Below are 14,022 nucleotides of genomic sequence, written 5' to 3'. Positions count from 1 at the left end.
AGAAAGCACACTGAAGAGACAAATGTTTGAAACTTAAGAAGTTCAAGGTCATCAAAAGCATTATAAGGAATCATGTAACTTTCATTGCACTGTTTACACAGATTGCATAATTGCTATAAATAGCACATGAGGAATCTTCAGCCCAGCTTTACCGTAAAAACCCTATCACTTTGACCACTCTTTACTTGACCACTCTATTTTTTTCCTCAAAAAGTAATTTTATTTTATCCTTACCAAGTCAACCATAAATGGAAATTAGAACTTTCTCTATCTCTATCTTTATCTCTATTGACTATTTTGAGCAATTTCTTTTAGATAACATACAGGGCACAATAAATGATGGTTCAGAATATGTCAAAGTTGGGATTCAGGAAAGTTGCCTTTACATGTTTTAATCCTCCAAGATGGTAAGCATTTCACTATGAACTGTCAAAAAAAGTTGAACTTTCTGATAATTCTACACTAAAATTATTTTGGCTTTGATGATTTCCTAATAAATTCAATTATTTAAAATCATATTAATTATTTTTTTCTGGGTGAATTGATAGGGTTTATACAGTACTAGAATTACATACAATGTAAGTCAAATTTTGACCAAAAATGACAAAAAAATTCCTTAAAAATACACATTTGCATATTTCATCACAATTTGAACAAATCTAAGTTGGGTTACCCCTAGGGACCTGTATACCAAATAACAAAGCTGTCTGACCAGCGGTTATGAAGGAGAAGATTTTTTACCAAAAACACCTTTTTTGGCATTAATTTGCCTATTTTCAACAATATCAAAAAATTAAAAAAAACAGTTTCTCAAAATCATATTTTTCATCTACACAACAAATATCAAATCAGTAAGTACTGCGGTTCTCAAGATATTTGAGTGGACGGACGCCTCACAAACGGACATACATACATATATACATACATACATACATACATACATACATACAGACTGACGACGGACGCCGGACGGATACCCATCCCTATAGCTTCTATAGACTATAGTCTATAGTAGCTAAAAATGGTTGCCACTGCTTGGATAAACACAGGAAAAAGCATACTTTTTAAAGAAAGTATGGATTTTCAAAAACTTATTAACTCATTTGGTAGAATTGAGCAGATGACAAAAACACCAAGATTCAAAATTTTGGTTAAAAAATAATATCTAGTGAATTCTTTATAAATGATATTTGCTTTCTTGTGTTTTTTTGTGTCTTAATTCTTACATGAGTATTTTGTTGACTCTGACAAGTTCATTTATCATCCGTTCTCAAGATGATAATTACACAAGTACTTGTTCAGACAACTGTTTGTATCAATTACAATGTGCCATCGTGGACCAGAGTAATACTACTGAACTAGGAAGAAAAGTTACTGTGCTAAAATATACTGTGGAATGTGGTACGGCATTTGTCAGAATTCTACTTTGGACGCGAGTCATTTGGCAGACTAGAGAAAACTGCAACAACTTGAGGAAAAACAAATGTTTTCGGTAAAGTAGGATTTGGTAAGTGTGTCTCTAAACATAAACACCACAATAAGATTCATGGACAGATTTTAAGGTAGAATGTGCGGAATGGATAGATATGCAGAATCTAAAACTTTAAAATCTTTTTGGCCTACCAAGTGTAGGGCTCATTTTGAATTTTATGAAGTAAATAAAGTTTTCACAGGCTTAACTTTGTGATAATCAGGAATTTCATACCCCATAGAAGTAACACAAGGATGGTGACCATTTTGATTTTCAACATTTGTAAATATCGGTAACTCGTTTCTCTAGTATCAAAATTTGCATGGTGACCAAAATTTATATGGTTATCCTCAATTTCATTCTTGCTTTTAAAAAATGGTTGAAAGTTTAATTGAGGAAAGTTTGAGCAAAATTTTAAGTCTTTCATTTTCAAGGTGCTAACTACCTTAAGGATAACCTAGACATATCAGGAAAAGTTCAAAAATACAGTTTTGGTAACACAAGTTTTGTTAAGTGTGTTGATAAACATAGCCATCAAAGTTTATCAAAACGACGTATACTTTAAGACGGACTGTTTTGATTCTCCTGGTGTGCTAACTTATCCAAGGACTCAATCCTTGCAATCATCCAGGTTTTGATGTCTAAGAAGCAAAATGAGCTGAAACGATTTCTTGAAAGTCAAGTCTCTGTAGAGGTAGAAAGTCTAATGTCGCATAAGTCATGCTGTGATCTTCACTGTCTTGTGTTACAAAACAAACAAATATGCAAATGACCTAGCAAATATGATTGTTTCAAAAGCCACAGCTTGGAAAACTGAGTACACTGAGAAGAAGTGATGATATAGGAAAATTAACTGAACCATTGTCTGAGCAAAAAATCAATTCTATCAATTCATGTTAAAGCACATCTTATCTTTGTTGCAGTTACACTATCGTTGTCAATTCATATTTGTGGTAGAACGAGATTTTGTGAGTGCAATTTTACCAAAACACTGAACATTCTCAATCTTACTAATAAACAAATATTCTTATGAAAGAAATTGTACAAGGCTAAAATTATAAGCTAAACTGAGATGTACATCAAATAAGTTGTGTAAGTAAAAATACCGAAACCATGTGAAAAAAGTAAATGTCCTTTGCAAACTTTGGCAACTGTTCATATTTACACATCAGTATTTCACATTGATCTACTCGCTCGGTCATTTTTGTTCCCTAAAGTCAGTAAATGAAACCTGTGAAATATATGTGTGATATTTTTAAAACATTTTTGAAACTAAAATGTCAGAGAGCTCGGCTAAGTAAGTTAAGACATGGACATAGGCCTAGGAAAGAATGACACAAAATTAGGACTACACAACAACATTTTAGCTTACAGCGCATTTCTAATTCAACAGCTAGATATGCTACATCAAAACGTATTAAGTTTACAAATACGTTTTTGAAGTCTAAAGCATAATTGACTACAACTAGAAACATGAAATCTCTACTTCATGACAATTTTTCTTTTTCTACAATTCAGAAAAACGGACGGGATTTTATTTCCTTTACACCTCAAGGAAGGAGGAAAAGACATTTTGAAAGATATGAAAGTGATACAATTTCAAATATTGTAAATGAACAGTTATTGCTTACTTGCAAAGCAAGCAACTTGTCAATTTTAGACCTTGCAGTTAAAAATATATGATTTCTTTTTTCTCTGAATATCTTGCAAATTCATCTAAAAATTTTATGCCTCAGAAGTTGCCGAGGGAGAGTTTGATGTGGTGAAAATATTGTGATCCACTTTGTGATTTGCAGTTCCATTATCATTGTTGTTACGTTTCACATCATTCTGAAAGAAAGGAAAAGTAAATTGTTGTGTCAGTAGATGCCTTCTGAGAGTTCGTCAAAGAAAAGCTTTCAGTAAATTTAAAATACGGCAACTGATTTCTTGAGCTTTAAGAAGAAAATATCCCATGAGAATGGCCCACAGGATTACTCTGATCAAAATAAATAAGTACCGTAGCATAACTTCAAGCTTAATGAAACAAGTGTTCAAGTGTTAACTCTCTCAGAGCTGAGCAGTTCTGATTTTGTTTTACTGGTATGTTGATGCGCCCTCTATGGTGAAGCTGGGTAAGGAAAGGGTCGTGATGCCTGTGCGACAGTGCATAGCTGACACTAGTAAAAATTTATATTTCTTGCTGTACCAGGGGGCTGAGACAAGCTTTGCTTTGTTGAGGGCTCACATATGCTTCGATGGGCTTGGTAATTTTATCGCAAATGGTACGCTGAAAGAACTTCTAGCTTGCTAGCCATACAATGAAGCAACTTTAAAACTTGTAGGTCTGCCATATATATTTGTTAATCACGGTCACCTGTTTTCTAAAATTCCGCTCTGCGCTTACGCGCCCAAAGACGCGTGATATGCCTGAGAAGAACAGGTGTATATACACACTTCTATGGGGCAGGTAGGCGCAGGGCGGAATTTTAGAAAACAGGTGACTGAGTTACGAAACAACAGACTATCATACAACACCTCTGCCATTTTAGTTGTAACAAAAGCCAAGCAACTTACCGTGCCATTTGACATGTTACCGCTGACTGTGAAGAGCTCTGTAAAGTTGGCATTAGCATGGCCAATGAAGACATTGGAGTTATAGGCATGATGGGAAAAGCCATCAACGTCTTCACTCAGTGTTCCATTCGGTGTGTGCAGTGCACCGATCTGCAAGACAGGGAATTGTAAATGTATAAATCATTAGTCCATCATTATACACAATACTCCTGAAGTTCAGCAAAATACCATAGCTTTGCTCATCCATCGTTTCCAAATAGAGATCAAGTTCACATCAAGGTACAATTTGCCTAGGGTACAGATATTCAGACTCTCAAACTATAATTTTTTTCTGATTCACCACTTGTGGGGTTCATTTTAAAGCTCTGTTTTAATTTTCGAAAATCTAAAGTTTTATTTTTCCCCATAGAGTTAACACATTGATGGCGGCCATTTTGAATTTCAAATATTAGTAAACTAAGATAATTTGTTTCTCTAGAACCAAACTTTGTGCTATGCCCTCTAATTTCTATTCTTGATTCGACAATAAAATAGTTGACAGTTTCATTAAGGAAAGTTAAGTGAAAGTTTACATCTTGACTTCCTAAGTGCATACTTCCTTTACAATGAATTCATGACATTGAAGCATTATGAGATTTCTGTGGTTGAACCTGGCAAAGCTAAATTTGTTTTCAAATCAGGCACAGTTGCCCTGTTCCTCTTCGAGCGTCAATTTCATCATGAGAACAGTATTAGTCAAGCTCTTGAAAATAAGAAAATAACATTAATTTTTGTTACCTGGGAAGTTCTGACGTGATATGGAAAGTTCTTGTTGGCCGCTGACGGTCTCGTAATAATCTGCAATAGAAAAAGTCACCATATAGTTCTTGCCTTTCCCCTTGAACAATATTTTGATTTGTATCAGTTATTAATACCATTCAAAAAAACAACAACCTTGAATGCACTCCTATCTTCACACAACACAGTAATGCTTCCTTGATAAACTAACAAATATCTTGACATTCTTATGTGTTTACAAAAGCAATGATAGACACACAACAGTACTTTGATAGTAAAATTAAATTTTGTACAATACTGCTCTAATACTAGATACATATTAAGGTGGAATGCGATGCAGGGTTAGATATTAAGACTCAACTTTTTCCAATTCTGTTTTGGTCTGCCACTTGTGGGGGCTTTGAAGCTCCTTTAGTGAGTGAAATTTTCATCGGCTTAGTTTTAGAAAATTAGGAATGTTATTTTAACACAGGGATGGATGGTAACATGCAATAATGGGCGGATGGAGCCAAATCCTGAATCCCCTTGACATCATCCACTGGGGTTAATTACACACTCTTGTCATACAATGTATTACTTACCGAATTATTGAAACAGAAAGTGTAAACTTACCAGAAAGAAAAAGAATGCAAGAAGTGCAATTGTGTGATCGATGGCGTTGACAACTTTTTCCCTGACCCACTTGTCAATTAAATATGTTGACACCAACACAACAATTGGCAATGCTAGAAACCTGTGTGAAAAGGGAAGTTGTTGGAAAAGGCATTTTTTTGCTCACGTGTTCACACACGTGAGCATATGTCGCAGCGATGTCTGTCTGTCTGTCTGTCTGTCTGTCTGTGTGTCTGTGTGTCTGTTGGTCCGATATCTCAAAAACGGCTGATCAGATCAGAATCAAATCTAATACATAGATTCAGTTAGCAAATGGCAAGAACTGATTAGTTTTTGGTGGGTGTGGCTTGCATACTTTTTGCTCATTTGAATAATTAATGATTTTACAAAAATTGATATACATTAAAAACAACAACACACACTTTGATGAGATTTGCTACAAATGTTGATAACACCAAGATGTATCAGCCATGGGGACCATTAAGGGGTGACATGAAAGAATATTGCTAATTTGCATATTTAATGAACTTTCCTAATTAGGGATATATCTGATTTGACTTGATCAAAATTGACCAAACTTGGTATGTATATTGAAGATACTATGATTTAACATTATTGAAAGTCATTAAGCATTTTAACTTCAGCCAATTCCCAATTTGCATATTTAATGAACTTTCCTAATTAGGGATATATATCTGAATTGACTGGACCAAAGTAGATGAAACTTGCTGTATACATTAAAGGTGCTATATGATACAACATTATTGAAAGTCATTAAGCAGTTTTACTTCAGCCAATTCAAAATTTGCATATTTAATGAACTTTCCTAATTAGGGATATATATCTGAATGAACTGGATTGCAGTCGTTGAAACTTGCTGTATACATCAAAGATACTGTGATATAACATTATTTAAAGTCAAAAGACATTTTTACTTCAGCCAATTCCTAATTTGCATATTAAATGAATTTTCATAATTAGGGATATATATCTGAATTAACTCAATCAAAATTGATGAAACTTGCTATGTATATTAAATACAATATAATACAATATTATTGAAAGTCATTAAGCATTTTCTCTACAGCCAATTCCTAATTTGCATATTTAATGAACTTTCCTAATTAGGGATATATATCTGAACTGACTTGACCAAAGTTGACAAAACTTGCTACATGTATTGGAAATACTATGATACAACATTATTGAAAATCAATAAGCATTTTGAATTCAGCCAATTCCTAATTTACATATTTAATGAACTTTGCTAATTAGGGATATATATCTGATTTGACTGGACCAAAGTTGATGAAACTTGCTATATACATTAAAGATACTATGATACAACATTATTGAAAGTCATTAGGCATTTTTACTTCAGTCAATTCCTAATTTGCATTTTTAATGATATTTTCTAATTAGGGATATATACTGGGATTTATTTGATCAAAGTTGGCAAAACATGCTATGTACATTGATGATTATACCAGGTTAAAACAATATCGAAAGTCATTTCACATTTTCATGTCAGCTATATATAATTTGCTTATCTAATGAGCTTTCACAGTTTGGCATATATGGCTTGAAGGACTTGGCTAAAGGTAATTACACTTGCTATATAAAGTGGTGGTACAATGACAGCAGTCAAAAAACTTTAATATTTTTATTTCAGCTAATTACATATGTGTATACTTCATGATCTTTTAGAGTTAATCGGCGGTGAATATTGTTCATTATGTTGATCATAATACTTTCGATGAAGTTGCAAACATGTGACAAAGGTTCAAATTTATACATAACTGCAATAATAATGAAACACGTGAGCATGTTCAGTTCATATCTTGTATTAGAAAGGTGATGGATTAATAAAAATATACATTGCTTACTGCCTGACAAGTACACTGCAGCTAACTTCATGACATATCACTCAACTTGGCAAAATATTGGTGTAAGTTGTACTTGAGAGACAACCACTGTACGTTATTATATGGAAATAGATCAATGTGTTTGTTGATTGGCTTTCACGCATCATTCTTCTGGTATCATTAGTGTCAGTGAATTTATTTTCAAAAATCTATATCCATCTGTCTCTGTCTCTCTGGCTCTTTCTGCATGGATAAGATACAGTTAGTGGACCTATTTATACACAGAATAGGCCTGCCTACCTTATGACTTTGCTCTACAAAAACTTGTAAATAACAGACAAACATACAATTCAGCATCAACATACATAATGTAACTTTGCGTCAAAAGGATGGTTCTGTACACACACGATACATATAAACTTACCAAAATGTGTAGAAAATGAAAAATGGATAGTAAAATGCTCCCTTCTCTGGGTAATGTTTGAGTGTGAAGAATATGGCATAGATAAACCACAGCCAACCAATGATTGATAATGCTATAAGTCCATACCCTGCTGGTGACTCATAGATATACAAGACCAAACCTGGATCGAAGGCCTGTAAGTATGAAAGTTAAAATAAGAATTAACATATTTAATTGAATCATGATAAAACAAAAACTAACTAGCTGAAGATAAAAAACACTTGTTAAAGGCAGAGGATAAAAACATGAAAGTTTTGGGTTCGACCCTTCATCAGAACTAAAACATGTTTGAGTAACATGGAAATACAAGCGTGAAGAACAACCAATCACGTAACAGAAAGATCGAACGCATGAAAGATCGGAGGCATATTGTTTATTATATTATAGCTTTGTCAACACCAGTGAAATTTGTGATGTCATCCCCAGATTATTACTGATGATGTATTCGATTATCAAGTCTTGTGGCCCCATGTGTTTTCTACACCTACAAATTCACTGGCATTGCCAAAACTATAAATTAATAGTCGCGCCAGCGGCTTACTGACTACGCATGCGCATATTCATAATAGCGAGCGCAGCGAGAGCGGCCGAAGGCCGCTCGCGAAGCGAGCATTAAGACTAACGCGTGTACAAGAAATTTAGAATGGAATCTCTATATACCTACGAGTTTGAAAAGAGAGCACTAATCCATGGAGGCGGCCATTTTGAATACTTTTACACGGATTGCGTGAAATTAAAGATATCATCTACCACAAAAACTACTCGACAATGTGTATTGCCTACAAAAGAATCTCTCTGTTCTAAAGAAAGTGTGAAATTTGTTTCAAAATGCCTATTTTCGATCACTTTTGAAGGCCCGGATCGGTCATCACTAGGCGCCGCCATTTTGAAACAAGCCTACTCTCGCGAGAACGAACGGTCAACTCACGCGAGAATTAAAAATAGTGTGGAGAGCTAGCTACCGACGGGAATATCAAGTACGTGTTTTACATCAGACTGCCTCTGTTCTCGCCCCTGTTTAATATAATAAACTGATCGGAATCATATAATTTACCAGTTTAAAATAATTTTCCGAGTTAAATTGCTATAAATGTTATTCTAGAAAACAATTGACAACAATTCAACCTCAACGAGTCAATGGCTAAGTTATGCATCATGCATCAAACACAGAAATTAGCATGCTATTGCCAGAAAACAACAATGACGATATGATATGCTGCGCTCGCTCTCAGGTCAGACCTGTAACATATTAATATACTATGCGAGTAACCGGAAGTGTACCCTTCTTTCATGGGCGCCGCCATGTTTTTTTTTTGAGTACTCGTAAATAAACAAATACGAAACAAATTACTATTATATAACATGCCATTTATAAAATATACCTTTTATTAGCCAGTAAATGTTATTATGCACCTTGGCGCTGATACAAAATATCGATAATATAGATAAAGGGAGAAAACTGTCGTGCCTATGAACGGGGGCATACACAAAGAATGCTGGGATTGAATTTAGAAAAGCGCCTCCTGTGTCAATAATTAGATTCAAAAATTGCCAGTTTTTAGACGGAACGCTATAGTTTTCAGCTTGCAAGTGGAAGGTGGGCAGTGCGGTTACCATTGCAATGATAATGATTGCATAATACGCCCCTTGTTTAACGCAATAGGCTGTTATCATTGTAAAAATTGCCAATTTTTGTCCAAAATTTTTACACGTGACAGAAAATCTATACCTGCACTGCTGCAGGGTTTGACGTCGTGTACGTACGTGAACTGCTTTCATCAGAGGGAAACTGGGCATAGTTGTCATATAAACGTTTATGAAGTAACAATTAATTACATTTTATCATGAATCAATACAAATAACATTGCCAATCTTAACCCCTGGCGCGACACCAAGGGCTGAGCCCTATAAATTAATAGCAATAATGTACCGTCTCCGGCCCATGATGGACTCAAACAAACTTTGCACTCCATAATGTACTCAGCTTTGCCTCGGGAATACATCATTGCTTAAATATAACATTAAATACAAAAACAATATTGGACAGCGTGCAATAAACATGTTGGAAACATTGAATCTTCCACGAGGGTCCTGAATAAAATTAGTGGTAAAAACGTAAGGGCAAGTTCTGCAAACTAGAGCGCAACATGATAATATGGAGAGAAAAAAACACTTGTTAAAAGCGGAGGATAAAACATAAATGTTTTGGGTTCAACCCTTTGTCATCACTAATGCACATTGGAGTAATATGGAAATACAAATGTGAAGAACAACCTATGTAAACACAATAACATGCTGTATATTGGTGGAACAAAATGTCTTGGCGACAGGTTGCATATCTTCACACTGTGACCGACATAAATCTTGCATACCCGGTGGCCAAAACATTTCTGTACACTCCCCCAGCGCAGTCAAGCTAATATTGCAGTTGCTGCGCTCATTCCCACTAACGACACTACCTGGAACAAACTCAAACAGGCCACAATTTTTAAAGTGGAACCCTAGCACCAGCTGGGATGAATGTTCAATTCAATGATTTCGACCTTTCTGTTACATTATTGGTTGTTCTTCAAATATATATTTCCATGTTACTCCAACATGTTTTAGTGTTGATGAAGACTTAAACCCAAAATGTTAATATATTCATCCTCTGCCTTTAACAAGTGTTTTTATCTCCGGCTCGTTGGTATCTTTATTATTGTATCCATTTCAACTTGTCGCATTTTTATCCCTCTTTTGATGTAGTTTGTACTTTTACATGAAGCATGTTCCATTAGAGTGCTCAATCATTACAAGTTGGAAGACACTGTTTTTTCTCTCCTTTGCATAATACAACTTCTGGAATTTGAAGGACTTTGATCAATTATATTTTTACCTAAGAACTGACATTGAAATTTCTGCAGCCCCAGTAAAGTTTAGCAACCAAAATGACATACTAATGATCTGTTTTCCTTGGGTAAACTCACAAAAGTTGAGAAGATTTTATTTAAATCGCTACAAAGTGGGTGGCGAGGTCGACCCGCCAAATGCGGAAGTAAACTTCACCTTTTTCGTAAAACGCTCGATAATGACCTTAGAGGTCTTAAGCCAAGCCGAAAATTTCAGAAAATATTCATTTAACTATTATCAACATTTGGTGAAATTTTCATGACCGTGCGACCATGGACATGTATTTGCGGCAGTGTTGAATGTTGGCATGCAGTTACCATATCGCTGTATACGTAGATCTCGAGGGTCTATGAGTATACGAACACCCGTTACGCTACGTACACTCCACGCTGTTTACCGCGACCAAACCACTTGTAGTTCACACGGCGCGGGTGTTACACGATTAATCTTTCATTTTTTCAAAGTTTACTCCTATAATCTCGGGTCACTGATGTTATATATAAATAAAGTATTTAATTAATGTCACATTATGACCATCAATACTTAAAAAAATTTTTTGCTAGTTACATGAGTTATAAAATGTGCCAGTCTAGTTCGAGCACGCACGGTAATGCTAGCAGGGATGGCCGCAACGCGCAGCTATTCACCGGCTATCATTCTAGCGGCATCTATATTCACGTACTCGTGTGCGGGATACAGAGTAGCCGTATTTATCCACGGAGATTTTTTGCAGTCGATGTTATTTCCTACAGTTTTTGTATGCTTGCTAGCTACTAGAATGCGAAAACGGAAAAAATCACTCATAAACGAAACAGCACTGCTAGTCAGTACGACTGGTGTCTACCACTATACTACGTGTACGGCCGCAGACAGTGATAAACGTAGCCCTTCTGTCACCGTAGTGTTTTTTTTTTCCATTTGCACTGTCCACGACTTTACCGAGAAGCCAGCCAGGCAGATTGTGTTGGCCAGTGAGGTAACACAAGCTTGCAGTCTTGCTTCCTCGTCACAATCATTGAAAACATAAACAGAACCGAAAAAATCTGCCAAGTTAGCCGGTGAGGACCGAGAAAGAGCTGAAAGAGTTTACGTGTACACTCACGCTGCGCTGTAGGTCGCCATGTTAGATTTAACACATGAACGTCGCTGCATAGTCAACTTCAACGAGACTTATTTCAAAAACGGAGGCTTAAGCCACTGAGATTTTTTCAGATCGTATGGACCTACTCAAGATACGTCCCCTCCCTACTTCTCATGGAAATTTGACTTTGGATATGCTTTTGCGGCAGTGTTTAGTGAACGGCATTTTCGGTCGCTCGAAAACCATGAAAATAAGGCTAACGCAAAAACGAATCGATAAAACCCCATAAAAAAATCATCGGCGAACACTAACTAAGAGTACAATTCAGCCGCTAACTGGAAACAGTACGGATGCTAAACGAAGGCTGAGATATCTGCGGATAAAATTCTGGCGAAAAATGCCATAACCGTCACTCACTGGCTAGAGGGCGCTGTTCGAATTTGAACTAAATCCCTAATTATGCATGCAATGAAGTACCCTCCTTTCAGACTGTTACTACTAACTGTACATACTAATTTTTTTTTACGTCCGTAGATATCATGATTAAAGCCTGACTGACAACACTGACTTTCATCATTCAGAGATTGATTGATTTGTAATCTGCTATCAGATCACTTCTTTAACGATGATGCTACCCTTCACATATTTTGAGGACAACTACTTAGCCATTTCCAGTATATTCACCTACAAATATAAAATTTGTTGGGTAAAACATCCCGCATTCTATTCAGTGTCAAATATTGAATTTTTGTTGGGTGAAGGAACGCCCTGTCCATGATTCCTTGGGGCGTGTGAAAGAGCGCCCTCTACAAGATTCCGGGGGAATGGGGTGAAAGAGCACCCTCTACATGATTCCTTAGGGTGTATGAAAGATTTTTCTCTACATGATTCCTTGGGGTTTGTGATGGAGCGCCCTCTACATGATCACTATGGGTTGGAAGAGCGCCCTCTACAAGAGATGATGACGTTTACTTACAACTGCCTCGTATATGAAGAGAATTGCATACACAATAACGTAGAGAGTCATGAAGATAGCAATCTTCACAGAACCTGAGTGGCTGATGCGACCTCTGAAAGTAAATGTGAAATAAGATTATTTCAATAATGGTAGAAAGACCTTTATGAAATTAAACAGTGTTCTGGTATTTTTGTGAGTTTACATATATTGTTGCATTTTGTGAACAGGTTGAAAATGTGGGAAATTTTATGATAACTCACAAAATAATAAAATGATGGAGTTGTTTGCTTCCATTTGTCAGTTTGCACGTAAACTGCATGCCAATCTTTGGCTGTGAACATGTTAACCATGACAGAAAAGGGAAGTGTAGAAAGACGGTGTAGGAAAATGGGCCATTGGGCACAAATATGAGTAAATGGATCACCATGTGAATGTCGACAAACTCAAACTTTTTAAGGTTAGGTACAATTTGTTGTGGATTTTATGATGCAATTAATTAATGAGGTCGTGAAAACATGAACTGAAACCCAACGATTTAGTTTGACCTAAGATAAAACAAAGATTACAGGTACAATATTTAGTGATGGTTCCCCTTGATAATGAACATAGGACAATGCCTTTGCAGTCGTAGATTTCCCCACTATCTCCGAAGTCATAGAATACATCCCTTACATCTAAGCCTTTCGAGGCACAACCTGACCATAGAATCAAATCTCTAAGGTTAATGATCTAGTCATTCTCAAATTTCAAGAGACATTCTTTTCAATGCGGTTCTGTTGCGATGAGAAATGCATAGAAACAATGGAAGAGAACATTCAGTCAGACCCGAGAGGGATGATGGATTCAACCTGTCAGTATCATCATCCAAAACACAACTTACAAAATTCATCCGCTGAGAAGACTGATGTCCTGTAACTACTTCAGTTTGTCATTTTGCACTTAAAACGCATGCCAAACTTTGGCTGTGAAATGTCATCCATGACAGAAAAAAGGAGAGTGTGAAAGACGGTATAGAAAAATGAGCCTAGGATTCAAAATGAGTTAAAGCCTCACCACGCAATTCGACAAACTCAAATTTGATAAGATATGGTGCATTTTGATGTGGATTTTATGGTGCAATCAATTAATAAGGAAGTGAAAACATTACTTGAAGGCTCACGATTTAGTTTGACCTAGAACAAAACAAAGATTACAGGTACAATACTGTGTGATGGTTCCTATTGATAGTCAATATAGGACAATGCTTTGCAGTCGTACATTTTTCCCTCTATCGCCGCCGAGGTCATACATTGCATCCCTTGCATCTACGCCTTTATTGGCACAACCTGATATTGTATACATGTCTCTTAG

General features: G+C 36.0%; 1 protein-coding gene across 1 annotated transcript; it reads right to left on the bottom strand.

The window, feature by feature from the left end:
- Nucleotides 1-1,837: 1,837 nt before the first annotated feature.
- LOC139130143 (transmembrane protein 145-like) lies at nucleotides 1,838-12,801 on the bottom strand. The gene is made up of 6 exons (XM_070695867.1): nucleotides 12,691-12,801; nucleotides 7,706-7,878; nucleotides 5,417-5,537; nucleotides 4,805-4,864; nucleotides 4,028-4,177; nucleotides 1,838-3,301 (listed from the first exon to the last, which is right to left on the bottom strand). The coding sequence occupies exons 1-6, from the start codon at nucleotides 12,739-12,741 to the stop codon at nucleotides 3,197-3,199; spliced, it is 660 nt and encodes a 219-aa protein (XP_070551968.1). The 5' UTR covers nucleotides 12,742-12,801; the 3' UTR covers nucleotides 1,838-3,196.
- Between the last annotated feature and the right edge of the window lie 1,221 nt (nucleotides 12,802-14,022).

Source organism: Ptychodera flava, chromosome 3 (assembly GCF_041260155.1).
Source record: "Ptychodera flava strain L36383 chromosome 3, AS_Pfla_20210202, whole genome shotgun sequence".
NCBI lineage: Eukaryota > Metazoa > Hemichordata > Enteropneusta > Ptychoderidae > Ptychodera > Ptychodera flava.
The sequence above is the reverse complement of the archived record's forward strand: the minus strand, read 5'-3'. Positions and strand labels throughout refer to the sequence as shown.